Raw genomic sequence first — 13,531 nt, forward strand, 5'->3', positions numbered from 1 at the left:
CGCTTTCACAAGTTTGTTTCCTTTGATACCATAAAAGAAAAAACTGGAAGAAAAAAAAAACTTTTTTAACCAAAATGAAAAATCTGTTTTCCAGTTTGTTCTTAATGTGAAATTGGAACAAACAACATGCTCAGGTTTAGGTTATGTCCACATGGAGACAAGTTTATGTATCTGCCAAAGTTTTTATCCTTAGGATGTTTTGTCCATGTGGATTCGGAGTTTTAGGAGCCTGAAAATGCTCATTTTTTAAAGTCGGGTCCCAAAGTGAGTGAATCTGAAAATGTCGGTTAGTTTCCCCTCTTTCCCTAAATGACGTCCCATTTTTCCCCAATCCCACATGTGCAAATCCTGCCAACACGAGGTTCTGAGCATGCTCTATGAGAGCCACAATCCTGCAGGTTTTCCATGCATCCCTGCACCAACACACCTGACTCAAATTAAATGGATCCAACAGCTTATAAGGATCTGCACAATAACTCATTAGTTTAAGTCAGGTGTGTCCGTGCAGGGATGCATGGAAAACCTGCAGGATTGTGGCCCTCGAGGACAGACGTTGGCCACCCCTGCTGTATGTCTTCAGCTTGTTAGATACTCCGCCACCTCAAAAATGTTCAACTTGTTAAACACAAGAAACTTTGTCCTGGTGGGGTATTGCTCAGGGTGGTGCCCATGTCTTTATCTGCCACGTCTTTTATAGATTTTCGTTTGTTCTCACAGCCTCGACCAGCTGCTCTTACAACTTTCTGTTTAACCTTGTTGAATCTTTCACATCAGCAGAAAAGTGGAAATGACAACTTTCCGCTTCACACTTTTCCACACTAAGCAACGCCCAATTCCTGACCAGTCACTCCATAGTTCTAGCATGCTGCAGAAGAAAAAGGTTCTGCTTGGCTGAAGAAAGACAGACCCTTTTCTTGTTCTCGGACATGGTTGAGACATCTTACGACTTGTTCTCGATGCATCGGCTCTTTTCTTGTTCTTGCAGCCTTGAGAACAAGAACAAAGTTCTTGCTTCTTGTGGAGTATGGAACAAGCTGCAAGAACCAAACCAGTACTGCGCAAACAAAACGGTGTCATTTAGTTTCTGCTACCTCGAAAACGAGAGCAAGGTGATCCGTTCTTGCCAATTATGTAACAGCCTGCTATAGCGCCCCCTATAGGCCCGACAAGCGAACTACGCCATTTTCAACAGTTTTGTGTGGACACACATTTCTTGAAATAATTTTTCAAAAAGAAATTGATTTTGCCTCCATATGGATGTAGCATTAAATTCAGGATGTTTTTCAAAAGTCACATGACCCAGAACAGGGGTAGGCAAGTTTGGTCCCTGAGAGCAGCTGTCCTGCAGGTTTTAGACGTTTTGATTCACATGTTCACAGCAACCTGATAAGCTGTTGAATCCATTTCACTTCGGTCAGGTGTGTTGGATCACGAAACATCTAAAACCTGCAGGACTCTCTCTGGAGTTGACAACCCCCGTTCTGCTCCATGTTGCACATCTAAAACTGAACTCATTTGATCATCATGATGAAAACATACAGAATAAAATAGTTCCTGACTTTGGTTCACATGAGCGTTAAAAAGAGAAAACGGATTCAGTGTGTTAGGGAATGTTTGTGTTTCTTACCGTTTCTATAGATACAGAGTGTTTGGACAGCACTCGCTTCTATCTGTAGACGCTCGCTGTTCTTCATGTTGAGTCAGCTGTTTAGAAACGTTTTCTAACATGAGAAATCAAATTTATTTTCATATGAAAGTGAATGTGTTTGCTCATTTTGGACTGTAGTTCAGCAGAGAACTGGGTCACATGACTGTTTTTTTTCCATCAGTTCAGTTATTCATTTTGGTTTAGGAAACAAAGAAAATATATATATATATATATATATATATATATATATATATATAGATATATATATATATATATATATAGATATAGATATATATAGATATATATTTATACATATATATATATATATAGATATATGTGTGTGTGTGTGTGTGTGTGTGTGTATATATATATGTGTGTGTGTTTTTAACTCCAGTCTGGATTTTATATAGTTATTTTTTGTCTACCTTTTATTTATTTTACTTTGCAATTATCTACTTGTTTCAAACTGTTGGTTTGAGCACTTTAAGCCTGTACATGTCCAGTAAACCCAGTGAAAGGGAGGATCACTGTGTTGCTCCTGGCCATGTTTGTGTTTGCTGGGGTCCCACCTCACTGTAGGAAGCATCACATTCGTTCGAGCTGTGCATATAAAATATGATAAAAGCTAAGGTTTGTCTTTTTTTTTTATCAGCAATCACCTCCGACACAGGTGTGTGAACTCGTTTATGGCAGCAGGAACTCGGAGGAGACGGGGAATGATGGAGCAGTAGAATTCATTTAAGGGCAATAAGCTATACTGTGTGTTGCAGCTATCTGTATAAATTTTTATTTGCTTTATTTTGTGAAATTCCGAACTTGTACACCCTCTACGTGGTTGTTTGTTGTAAAAGAAAAAAAAGGGTTTAAATTTTCTTTTCTTTTTTTTGTCTTTATTTGTTGTCTGAGAATTCTTTTTAAGAACCAAATGTAAATATATGTAAATATGGTGCTTTTCTCTTTATCTAGAACCGCCAATTGAACATTTTGGTGCATAGCTGTACAGTAAAATTAGTCTGATAAAGTAGTAATACCATATGGATGTGTCAGCTAAAAATAAATGAATAAAGCCGTGTGAGAAAAATGACGCAACTCTCTTCATGCTATCAGATCTTTGACTGTTGTCTTACTCAGCTGTATTCAGGTGAATGATGTGCATGTGTTTCAGTGTGTGCAGAGAATCAGCCACAGAAATGTTACTGGACCAAAAAGCAACAGAAGACGGAAAAGACAAGTTGAGGTTGAAATTCAGTGTATTATTCTGTAGTCGATACCTGTTGTCAGATGTTACATATAGCTGTGGTAATATATATATATATATATATATATATATATATACATATATGTGTGTGTATATATATATATATATATATATATATATATTAAAAAAAGGAATAAAAGTGGAATATTGTCTCAAAACGAAGGCCTCCTGAGTTTCTGTGTTGGTTTCAGACATTCTCATTGCATGGAATGTGTCAGTATTTTCCACATCTAGTTACGTCTGGCATGATCATGTGCCCTCGTCACATTTTACACCCTTCAGGGACCTTTGTGGCCAAAAATTTATATATATAAATAATTTAAACAACAAACCTGCTTAGAACTACCAAATATTTAATAATTTTTGGGATTTTAAACTCTTTTAAACTCCACTTTAATTATCTGAATTGTTCAATTAAAAATAAAAAAACGATTAATTTTCTGCATAAATATTAGGGGTGATGGTTTGGTGGTGATTAGTGATGGATATGTCAAAGATTTCCAACAAATGTGATTTGATTGCATTTGTCATTTTTTATGTAGTATCAGATAATCTGGTGACATTTTTACTGGATTTCACTTGATTCTGAACTGGTTTCCAGTTGTAGGCAGATGCAGAAAACTCCTGTACTTTTAAGTTATAAAGACGTGGTAGCCACCAGAGGGCGCCCCGAGTTATTTCTTTGTGTGAAATAAATTCTGATTACTACATTAGATGATGATTAAGGAATTGTTTCACACACATACACACACACCTTACTGCCCCTGAAATTGTTGATTTGTGAAAAACAGCAGAAATGAAAAATATTGATGTTTGATTAATTTATAGCTGTGTTTTTTTTGTGTGTGTGTGTGTGTCTGGGAGTCTTCTGGGGTTCGTAGCGGCTCATTGGCTGCAGTCATGTGTGCCCTGGTCATGGGGGATGGCTGCTCCTGGCCTGTCCTGCCCAGGGGGGCCTCCCTGAGAACAGGGGAGCCTACTGCTCCCAGCGGCTCATCCTCTGGAGGGAAATTCGCTTCCCTCTGGTCTTACATCCCCGGACCCCTCTCCCTCCCTGGTCTCTCCCACACACACATGTAGGGTCATGGGAGGAGTGCACGTCGTGCTGGGTGGAGCAGAGGCAGCCTTCTAAGTGGCCTCTTTGGCTGCACCCTGTGGCAGCTCGCCTCTCGGTTTTAATTAAGCTTACACATCAAAACACAAGAACACAAACAACTTTTGGGGGTCGTGCCATGTAGTGCATGGTGGGCGGGGGCTGCTCGTGTGGCCTCGCTCCCAGCACGGTGTGGTTACTGCCCCTCAATTTTAATCATCAAACACAAACAGTCATGAGCAGGGAAGGTGAGGGCACTGGGCCTCTGGGCTCTTGGGGCTTTGGGACCTTTGCTCTGGCCACTCTGAATGGCCGGTGTCTGGCAGGGTCGACGGCTGCTGATCTTGACCCGCCGTGGCCTGTACCCTGTGACTGCGGGGCTCTGATAGGGGCCTTCATCCACCGCCCTCTGGGTGGGTCCAGGGTAGTCTTAGTGGTGGCGTGGCTTGGATTCATGCTCAGCCCGGGTCTCTGGGCTGCCCTAGTCTACCTCTAGGCCCCATAGAGACATGGTCACATTTGCACGATCACACTCGCCTCTGTTTACTCCTTATTCCTCATCCTCTGCATGCTGACACAGTCACAGTCCAGTGGGTTTATACACTAAGACATGCTTTTGTTTATGCTTTTTTGTTTGTTTGTTTGTTTTTGTTTGTATGTGTCATTGTATGTGTTGGTTATTTGTTTTTGTTTTATTTATAATTTTTCTATGTACTGATGATTAACAGCTTAGTTTAATTGTAAAAGCTGTGAGAAATTCTCTGTTGAGTTTCTGTCCAGGTGTAACAGTTGGTTATCTGGTGTTAGGCTGGATTGAAGGTAGTTGCCTAAATCTACTGTATCTTTGTCTCCTCTTCTTTTTTTCTTCTTTCCTTTTTACTTTTTTTTTCTGTCCCTTCGGTCAGGTCCAGTAAGATTACATAAATTCCATGATAAATTCCAGTAGAGCAGCTTTGGGATGTGGTGAACGGGAGATTCTCATCATGGATGTGCAGCAACTGTGTGATGCTGTCAATATGGAGCAAAACCTCTGAGGAATGTTTCCAACACCTTGTTCAGTCTGACCAAGTATTATGGCAGCTCTAAGGAAAAAGAAGAAACCCAGTATTAGCAAGGTGGACCTGAGGAAGTAGACGTTGAGTGAATAGTTTATATAGGTCTGCATTGTGTGGACTTCTTGTAATCTCACCATGAAAAGTGGCTGTTAAGATATTTGTATTTGATCACTAGCTTCCAAATAAAAACTGAGCAAATTCTATTATTAACTGGTGTTTTGTGATGTAGATGAAGATTAGTTAACCAAAAAATTGGAGTAGGTAACCTTGTTTATACAGTTATTTACTGTAACAGTAGTAAGGATATAGATCCATGAAGATTAGAGACTAGTCTCTCTCACCAGCTCAGAGAAGGTGTTGAAAAGAACCCAGAGGTGATTAATGCACTGCATGACACTGAGGAGGTTTTCTCGCTATGTTTGGCAACCTCAGATCTCCACTTCACAACTCCAGTAACCCTGAAGTTTCCAGACCAGCTGCCATGTTGTGGCCTGACCCTAGAACTGATCATTCCACGAAGCAGCCTCCTCATTTCCTCACACAAACACAGTGAGGCAACAATCAGTCTAAAACGGAAGCTCTGGACGAGCTTCGGGCCTCCAGCACTAAAATTCAATAAATTCAAAAGAAGGAGCAAAAAACGCCAGACAGTCACTTCATTTCCTCATTCAGAAGTTTATTTCAAAGCAACCAGCCATTACAGTGGCAATACTTTTTATCTTCGGGGTACAGATATTCAGGTTGTGTTACATTAAAAGGCACCAGAGGTGTAACAAGAGTGCATGGTTTAAAACTTCAAGTCATTCTCCTCAATAAAGGAACTAAGTGATAAAGCTAACTGTGTCATGTCACATGCTAAGACAAGACAGCTGGTTACCAGAGGACTCTTAGGTTGACTTGTTTTCTGGTCTATGAACATCACAAGCCAATCTGTGAGTTTTGTGTACTGGTACAGCCATTTTTTCAGAAATGACAAATTACATTTATATGGTATTGCTTTACTTCTATACCTGAAGTGTCGAGTATAAGAACAAGCAGCTTTAACACTTGAAAACAGCCAATATACACATTATTCAGTCAAACCAGATGAAGCTTTGGTACAGTGTGCATTCACCACCATCTTACAGCTTTATTTTTCTTTTTTAACTGTGCACCATCCTGGAATAAAGTAATGAATTAACCCAATACCAAAGTGACTTGAGTGGCTAAAAAGCAGAACAGAAATGTAGTATATCATGTTTACAGCATCCCTCTGTACTTTTAACACAATCCCACGTGAACAACATCAATGTAAAAGACAAGCATAATGTTTCTTGTTCATCCAGCTCCTCTCTTACAGTAAACTGTTTTTATTGTACATATCAGCCCCTCTATGACACAGTGAAGCAAATTAACCGTTTCCCTCCCGTACATAAAAACCAACCACATTCAATCCAAAATAACCTTGTAGATACAAATATGTCTTCATCTGTAGCTTTGGAGGCCCTCTTCCTCACTGGATGCTCTTACTGAGCTCAGAGGCTTCCAGCAATTTCTGAAACACACAGAACAAACAGAATTACATCTAGTTTCATTCAACTCAGTTTAGAAAGAAAACAACACACACACACACACACATATATATGCAGAGGCAAATTTATTTGTATAGCACATTTCATTTACAAGACAATTCAAAGTGCTTTACATAAATCATTACAGCAGTGTGCAGAAAGCAATGCAAGTGCATTAAAAAAATAAAAATAAATAAATAAAGATTAAAAGAAATGCAATTAATGAAATAAATGCAGAAGGAATATGCTAAAATAAAATAGATAAAATGCAAGAAATAAAGTTAACGACAACATTAAAACATGATTCCAGCTTAAAAGAACCAGATGTAGATTTTGACTTCTAAATAAAAACTAGCTCCATGCAGCAGAGAACAGGTGGGTCTTCAACCTTGATTTAAATAAACTGAGTGTTTCAGCTGATCTGAGGTTTTCTGGGAGTTTGTTCCAGACATGTGGAGCATAGAAGCTGAATGCAGCTTCTCCATGTCTGGTTCTGACTCTGGGAACTGATAAGAAACTGGATCCAGATGACCTGAGGGTTCTGGTAGGTTCATACTGGGTCAAGAGGTCACTGATGTAATTTGGTCCTAAACCATTCAGAACTTTATAGACCAGCAGCAGAACTTTAAAGTCTATTCTCTGACGAACAGGCAGCCAGTGTAAAGACCTCAGAGCTGGACTGATGTGGTCCACTTTCTTGGTCTTAGTGAGGACTCGAGCAGCAGAGTTCTGGATCAGCTGCAGGTGTCTAACTGATTTTTTAGGTAGACCTGTGAAGACACTGTTACAATAATCAAGCCGATTAAAGATGAAAGCTGGACTAGTTTTTCCAGGTCCTGCTGAGACATCACATCTTTTACCCTTGACATGTTCTTAATGTGATAGTAAGCTGATTTTGTAATTCCCTTAATGTGTTTTTCAAAGTTAAGGTCTGAGTCCATCACTAAACCCAGATTTCTGGCCTGGTTGGTGGTTTTTAGGTGTATAGACTGAAGTTCTGTGGTGACCTTTAATCGTTTCTCTTTCGTGCCAAAGACCAGTTTTTGTTTTTGTTTAACTGAAGAAAGTTCAGACACATCCAGTCATTAATCTCCTCAATGCATTTACCAAGAGCCTGTACGGGGCCTCGGTCTACTGGTGACATTGTAATATATATCTGTGTGTCATCTGCGTAGCTATGGTAACTAATTTTGTTTTTCCTCATGACCTGTGCCAGTGGGAGCATGTAGATGTTAAACAGAAGAGGCCCCAGGATGGAACCTTGGGGAACTCTACATGTAATTCTTGTCTGCTCAGATGTAAAGTTACTTATTGACACAAAGTACTTTCTAGTCTCTAAATAAGATTTAAACCAGTGTAGCGCAGTGCCAGAGAGGCCCACCCAGTTCTCCAGTCTTTTAAGCAATATATTGTGGTCGACTGTATCAAATGCAGCACTGAGGTCCAGTAAGACTAAGACTGACATTTTTCCATCATCTGTGTTCAAACATACCTCATTAATGACTTTGGTCAGAGCAGTCTGGTGCTGTCTAAAACCTGACTGGAAGACATCATAGCCGCTGTTTTGTGTTAAAAAGTCGTTTAGCTGATGAAAAACGGCTTTTTCAATTATCTTACTTAGAAAAGGAAGATTTGAGATCGGCCTGTAGTTGCTCATTTGTGTCTTGTCTAGGTTGTCCCTTTTTAGCAGAGGTTTGATTACAGCTGATTTTAAAAGTTCTGGGAAATTAAGGACGAGTTCACAATCTGGACCAGATCTGGCTCCAGAGTCTTTGAGACCTTTTTGAAGAAACCTGTGGGCAGGATGTCCAAGCAGCAAGAGGAAAAGTTCAGCTGACATAAGATGTCGCCCAGATCTATGCTGTTAATGGGATTAAACTGTGTCATGGTGCTTAAACTGGTTTTCAATTAACACAGTATGTCTGTTGAACCTGCGAACCTGCTGTTGATAAACCAACTACTTATCTGATATTTTGGATTTTTTTCATGAAAAATTTGGCTCATTTGCAGGCCTTGGTGGAATAAAGTTCAGGTGCTATTGACACAGGAGGGTTTGTTAACCTGTCAACAATAGCAAATAAGACCCGAGCATTATGATAGTTTTTGCTAATAATGCCAGAGAAATAGGACTTTCTTGCATTCTTCAGTGGTAGATTATAAGATTGAAGTTTCTCTTTATACATGTCATAATGAACCTGTAGATGTGTTTTTCTCCATCTGCGCTCGGCTTTCCATGCTTTACCAATGTGGAATTTCTCCATGGAGACTTATTTTTTCCCAGAGACAACTTTCACCTTAATGGGAGCAACAGCATCCATAATACTTAACATTTTAGCATTAAAACTAGTGACAAGCTCATTGGCTGAACTGCCTGACAGGACAGGAGTTGAAGAGAAGACCTGGTTAAACATCCCAGTCGTGTTTTTAGTTATACAGCGTTTTGTGATCATCTCTGTTGAGACATTTGTGTGAACAGAAACTGTACACTCAAAGAAAACACAGTAATGATCAGACAGGCCCACATCACACACAGTAACCTTGGAAACATCCAAACCCTTCGAAATCACCAAGTCTAGAGTGTGTCCTGTAATGTGTGTGGGCTCTGTTATATGCTGAGTCAGCCCAAAGTTCTCCAGACTGTTACCCAGATCTTTAGTCGCTTTGTTGTCTACATGGATGTTAAAATCGCCAACAATGATTGCACAGTCAAAATCCAAACAGATTGTAGCAGCAGTTCACTAAACTCTTCATAAAATTCTGCACAGTGCCCCGGTGGTCTATAGAAATTTAGATAAATTATATTATAAGAAGCTTTCAACAGAAATAAAACTTCCAAGAGATAACTGCTTGCACTGAAATGATTCATTAAATAAAGCTGCAACGCCCCTTCCTCTCCTGTTCAGTCTGACCTAACTGATAAAGCTAAAGTTGGGAGGGATTGACTCTGTCAGAGCGGCTGCGTTGTTATTTAGGTTTAACAAAGTTTCTGTTAAAAACATAAAATCAAGGTTGTGCTCAGTTATAAAATCATTAATTAAATGTTTTCCCTGCCAATGACCTAACATTTAATAAAGCTAACTTGATGGGTTTAGAACTGTTTACCCTATGTTTGGGGGCACGCTGTGGCTCACCGGGTATGTTAACTCTACTTAGAAACCTTTTAGGAAGCAGCTCTCTGTGTTCTGACCGAGCTACTTTTCTCCTTCTGTTGCCAAACAGTACAGATATTTTTAACCTTCTAATAAATAGCTGGACCTGGGAAAAATCACGACTGCTGTTATCTACACAGCCTGGACCCTCCACACATACATCCGAAACATGAAGCTGGCATGGTGGTACAGGAGGGGCTGGGTGCCCCCCTTTTAGCCGCCCCAGTGGGGGGTTTATGGGGGACAGAAACATACTGAGGCATGGGGTTAGTTTGGTCGCAATAGTGACCAGCTCTTTCATCTGGGAGGTGAAGTCCAGGAGGGGTGGGGAGGATGGGGAGAGGGAGGGTGACTTGGATGGAGTATGATGAGATAAAGAGGGTAGGTCCTCGTTAAGAGCTTTGGGGCTTTCTTCTGGAGGGGGCTGAGGTGGTTTTTTCTTAAGGTTTCCTCTAGGCTCTGTCTTATCACGTTGTTTTTGTCTCTCGTCTGTTGTCCTTGTCCAAGGGAACAGAGTCTGTTCAGAAAATAAAACAGGTTGGATGCGAACAGCTTCACTCCTGACCTGTTCAGGCAGAATCCATCCATCTTGAAAAAGTGCCTGCGGTCCCAGAAGAAGCTGAAGTTGTCTATGAAATTAACTGGATGTGTGGTACATACAGCCGACAGCCATGCATTCAGACTAAACAGCCTAGTGAATCTCTCCACTCCTCCTCTGATGGGAGGGAGAGGGCCACTGATGAATATCCGGGCATCCAGACAGCTGATCGTATCCAGCAGTTCAGTAAAATCCTGCTGTTTGGTGCATAAGCACAAACAACAGTCAGGACCCGTCCCCCCACCAGAGGGAGGCTACCCTTTCGTCCACCAGGGTAAACCCCAACGTATAGGCACAAAGTAGGGGGGCAATGAGCATGCCCACACCTGCTCGGCGCCTCTCACCGTGAGCAACTCCAGAATGGAAGAGGGTCCATCCCCTCTCAAGGACAGTGGTTCCAGAGCCCAAGCCGTGTGTCGAGGTGAGTCCAACTATATCTAGCTGGAACCTTTCAACCTCACGCACCAGCTCAGGCTCCTTCCCCACCAGAGAGATGACATTCCATGTCCCTAGAGCTAGCTTCTCAGTCGAAGATCAGACCGCCGGGGTCCCCCGCCTTTGGACTGGGGACCTGTCCAGGATGAACCCTTGCTGAGATATTTGCTCCAGCTTCCCTGCGACCCTTAATTGGACTAAGCAATGTAGAAATTATAAAAAAAATTGAGCAAACAGAGCTGGAAAACTAAAAGATGAACTATTAAGGACAGGTAAAGTACATTTCAACCCAGGTGTGATGATGAACAGAAAGTGAACAGAACATGGAAGGGGACAAACCTACAAAATAAAAACAGGAATCCAGACAGGACGGAGACAATGAAAACTAATAGGAGAATAAAACAACAAGAACTAGACCAAGACCAATAACGTGGATCTTATAACTCCAGTCCCCAGATCTTTACACTGGCTTTGTGTCACTGGTCTGTCAAAGAATTAGGTTCAAATTCTTGCTGTTAGTTTGCAAAGCACTGAATGGTTTAGGACCAAAACATATGTAATACATACATACAGGTTCTGTCCTTTAATGCAAACACTACCTCACCCGCTGGTGTCATATGTTTTATAGGACTTTTGAGGGTGACTGTTTCTTTCAGTTTCCTAAAAAATCTTTAAGACCTGAGCAAATAGGGGGAGCAGGATTCATAGAAACTATTTGGTGAGGGCAGGACAGCTGTCTAAGCAGCGTCCTACAGACTATATCTCAGATTCAAAGAAAGTGTTCTTTGCACCTCTCTGCTGACAGCAAGTATCTGAGAGAGGCTCATGTGGCCAACATGAGCAGAGGAGCAGAGCTTGCTTCATCCATGCTGGCTGGAGTTACAGTGTAAGAACTAATCTGATCCTCATACCCAGATCATCATATCTGTTCATACTTGTCTGAACTCCAGAAGTCTGTCCTCTGGAGGTTTTTCACAAGGTTAGACAGGAGTAGAAACATCAGACACATGAAAACTGAAGATGTAATAGGAGATGAGCATTACAGAGGAGAGTTTCTGAATGCACATTCAGAGTTGAACTTGTTGCTCTCAAAGTATGTAAAGCAGCTGGTTCTGGGAAGTGTGACATGTTATCATGGTTTGTCCCACAGAATGATCTTGGGAAGAGGGGAGCTCTCAGGCTGCCTGTCTTTAGTTTTCAAACGGATTCTTCAGAGAGGCGTTTTGCTTGCTGACTCCCTCAGAAATATAATATTAATATAATAATAATATAATAAACTTAATTTCCAGTAAGTTCAATAACAAGCAGACTCAGAGAACAGCTAGCAGGATCCTTCAGGACCGCTCCCATGCCCCATTCCCCGCTTTCCAGTGGCTTTCCACGTGCAGGATGCAGAGGAGGACAACCTTTGCTCCCAGAGATGTCTATCTTATCTACCACCTCATTTTTGCACTATTACATACACAACTTGCACTGCTGTTGCCTTGCACAGCTGTTTTTATGTACAATTACTCACCGAACCCTACAGTCATTATTTATTTCTATTACTGGTATGGTTACATTTGCAGAGTTCAAGGTGAACTTTATTACTTTATACTGCACATTATACTACACATCATATTACCATCATTAATAGTGAAACAAAAAGTCATCACCAAGATTTTATTAAGCTAACAGGTAGAAGCCTGAAGCCTGAAATTGTAAAAGAGTGGCTCAGGGAACATGAGACGGCATTTTCACATAAAAATTGGCCACCACAGAGTTCAGACCTGAACCCATGGAGAATCTTTGGGCTGTGCTGGAGAAGGCTTTGTGCAGTGGTTGGACTCTCCCATCATCAGTACAAGAAAAATGAATACAGCACTGGATGGAAATGAATCTTGTCACATTGCAGAAGCTTATCGAAACAATGCCACAGCGAATGCTGCCGTAATCAAATCTAAAGACAGCCAAACTTTTTTTGGGTGGTGACATTTCTTTTTTTTGCCAGTATACTGCTCAGTATACAATAACTTATATTATATTATAGATGTATATGTATAGAGGCACTTGCACTTTTTTTTGCATTTTTTTAAAAACTTTTTTGACTTAGTTTGCACAAACTTCACTGCTCTGGTCGTCTACACTGTACAGCGTGGCAGCTCCTCCACCTCCTGTTGTAAATCTAGACGGCTGTTGGTGATCAGCTGATCGGCTTTTCTGTTGCTAGCACCGTCTCTTTTGTGTTTGTTTATCGTTCAGCTTTGAAGGAGGAAACTAGCAGTTCATGGTTCACAGTGGGAGATATTTACCCAAACATATTGTTCTTGGAAGCGCTAGATAAAGTAAGCAACATTTATCACTGTCATGTGAATCAGATCCATGTCACTGTCATGGAAGCAAGGGAACGTCTTCACTAAATAACTGGTGCTGTGCAGATGTTGGAGACACAGGTACATGGTACACAGGGTTTCTGCTTCAGCTATGCAGGGGCGGGTCTAGAAAAGTTTAGATGGGGGCCAGGCAGGAGCACTGACCAGGAAAAGGTTGGCACAAATGAGATATAATTTTTTTAAGGTCTTCATTTTATGTAATATTGAAGTTATTATTACAACTAAAGTGATCATCTAATGTAAAAAAGTGAAGAAAAATCAGAGTGAGCATCGGCTCTTTCTGTTGCTACAATACAGTAAAAACAGGTAGATTTCAGGCGTAGTCGCAAATGGTAATTAATCATGATTAATTACTATGTACCATACCTTGAGA

General features: G+C 40.8%; 1 protein-coding gene across 1 annotated transcript in view; it reads right to left on the reverse strand.

Annotated features, from left to right (window-relative positions):
- Positions 1 to 5,713: 5,713 nt before the first annotated feature.
- The window catches only part of ano10a (anoctamin 10a), a 35,585-nt gene continuing 27,767 nt past the window's right edge, over positions 5,714 to 13,531 (reverse strand). The window contains exon 14 of the mRNA XM_041988462.1: positions 5,714 to 6,588. Within this exon, the coding sequence (XP_041844396.1) occupies positions 6,547 to 6,588 (42 nt within the window). The 3' untranslated portion in view covers positions 5,714 to 6,546. The remainder of the gene's footprint in view (positions 6,589 to 13,531) is intronic.

This window comes from Melanotaenia boesemani, chromosome 6, assembly GCF_017639745.1.
Source record: "Melanotaenia boesemani isolate fMelBoe1 chromosome 6, fMelBoe1.pri, whole genome shotgun sequence".
In the NCBI taxonomy this organism is placed as follows: Eukaryota; Metazoa; Chordata; class Actinopteri; order Atheriniformes; family Melanotaeniidae; genus Melanotaenia; species Melanotaenia boesemani.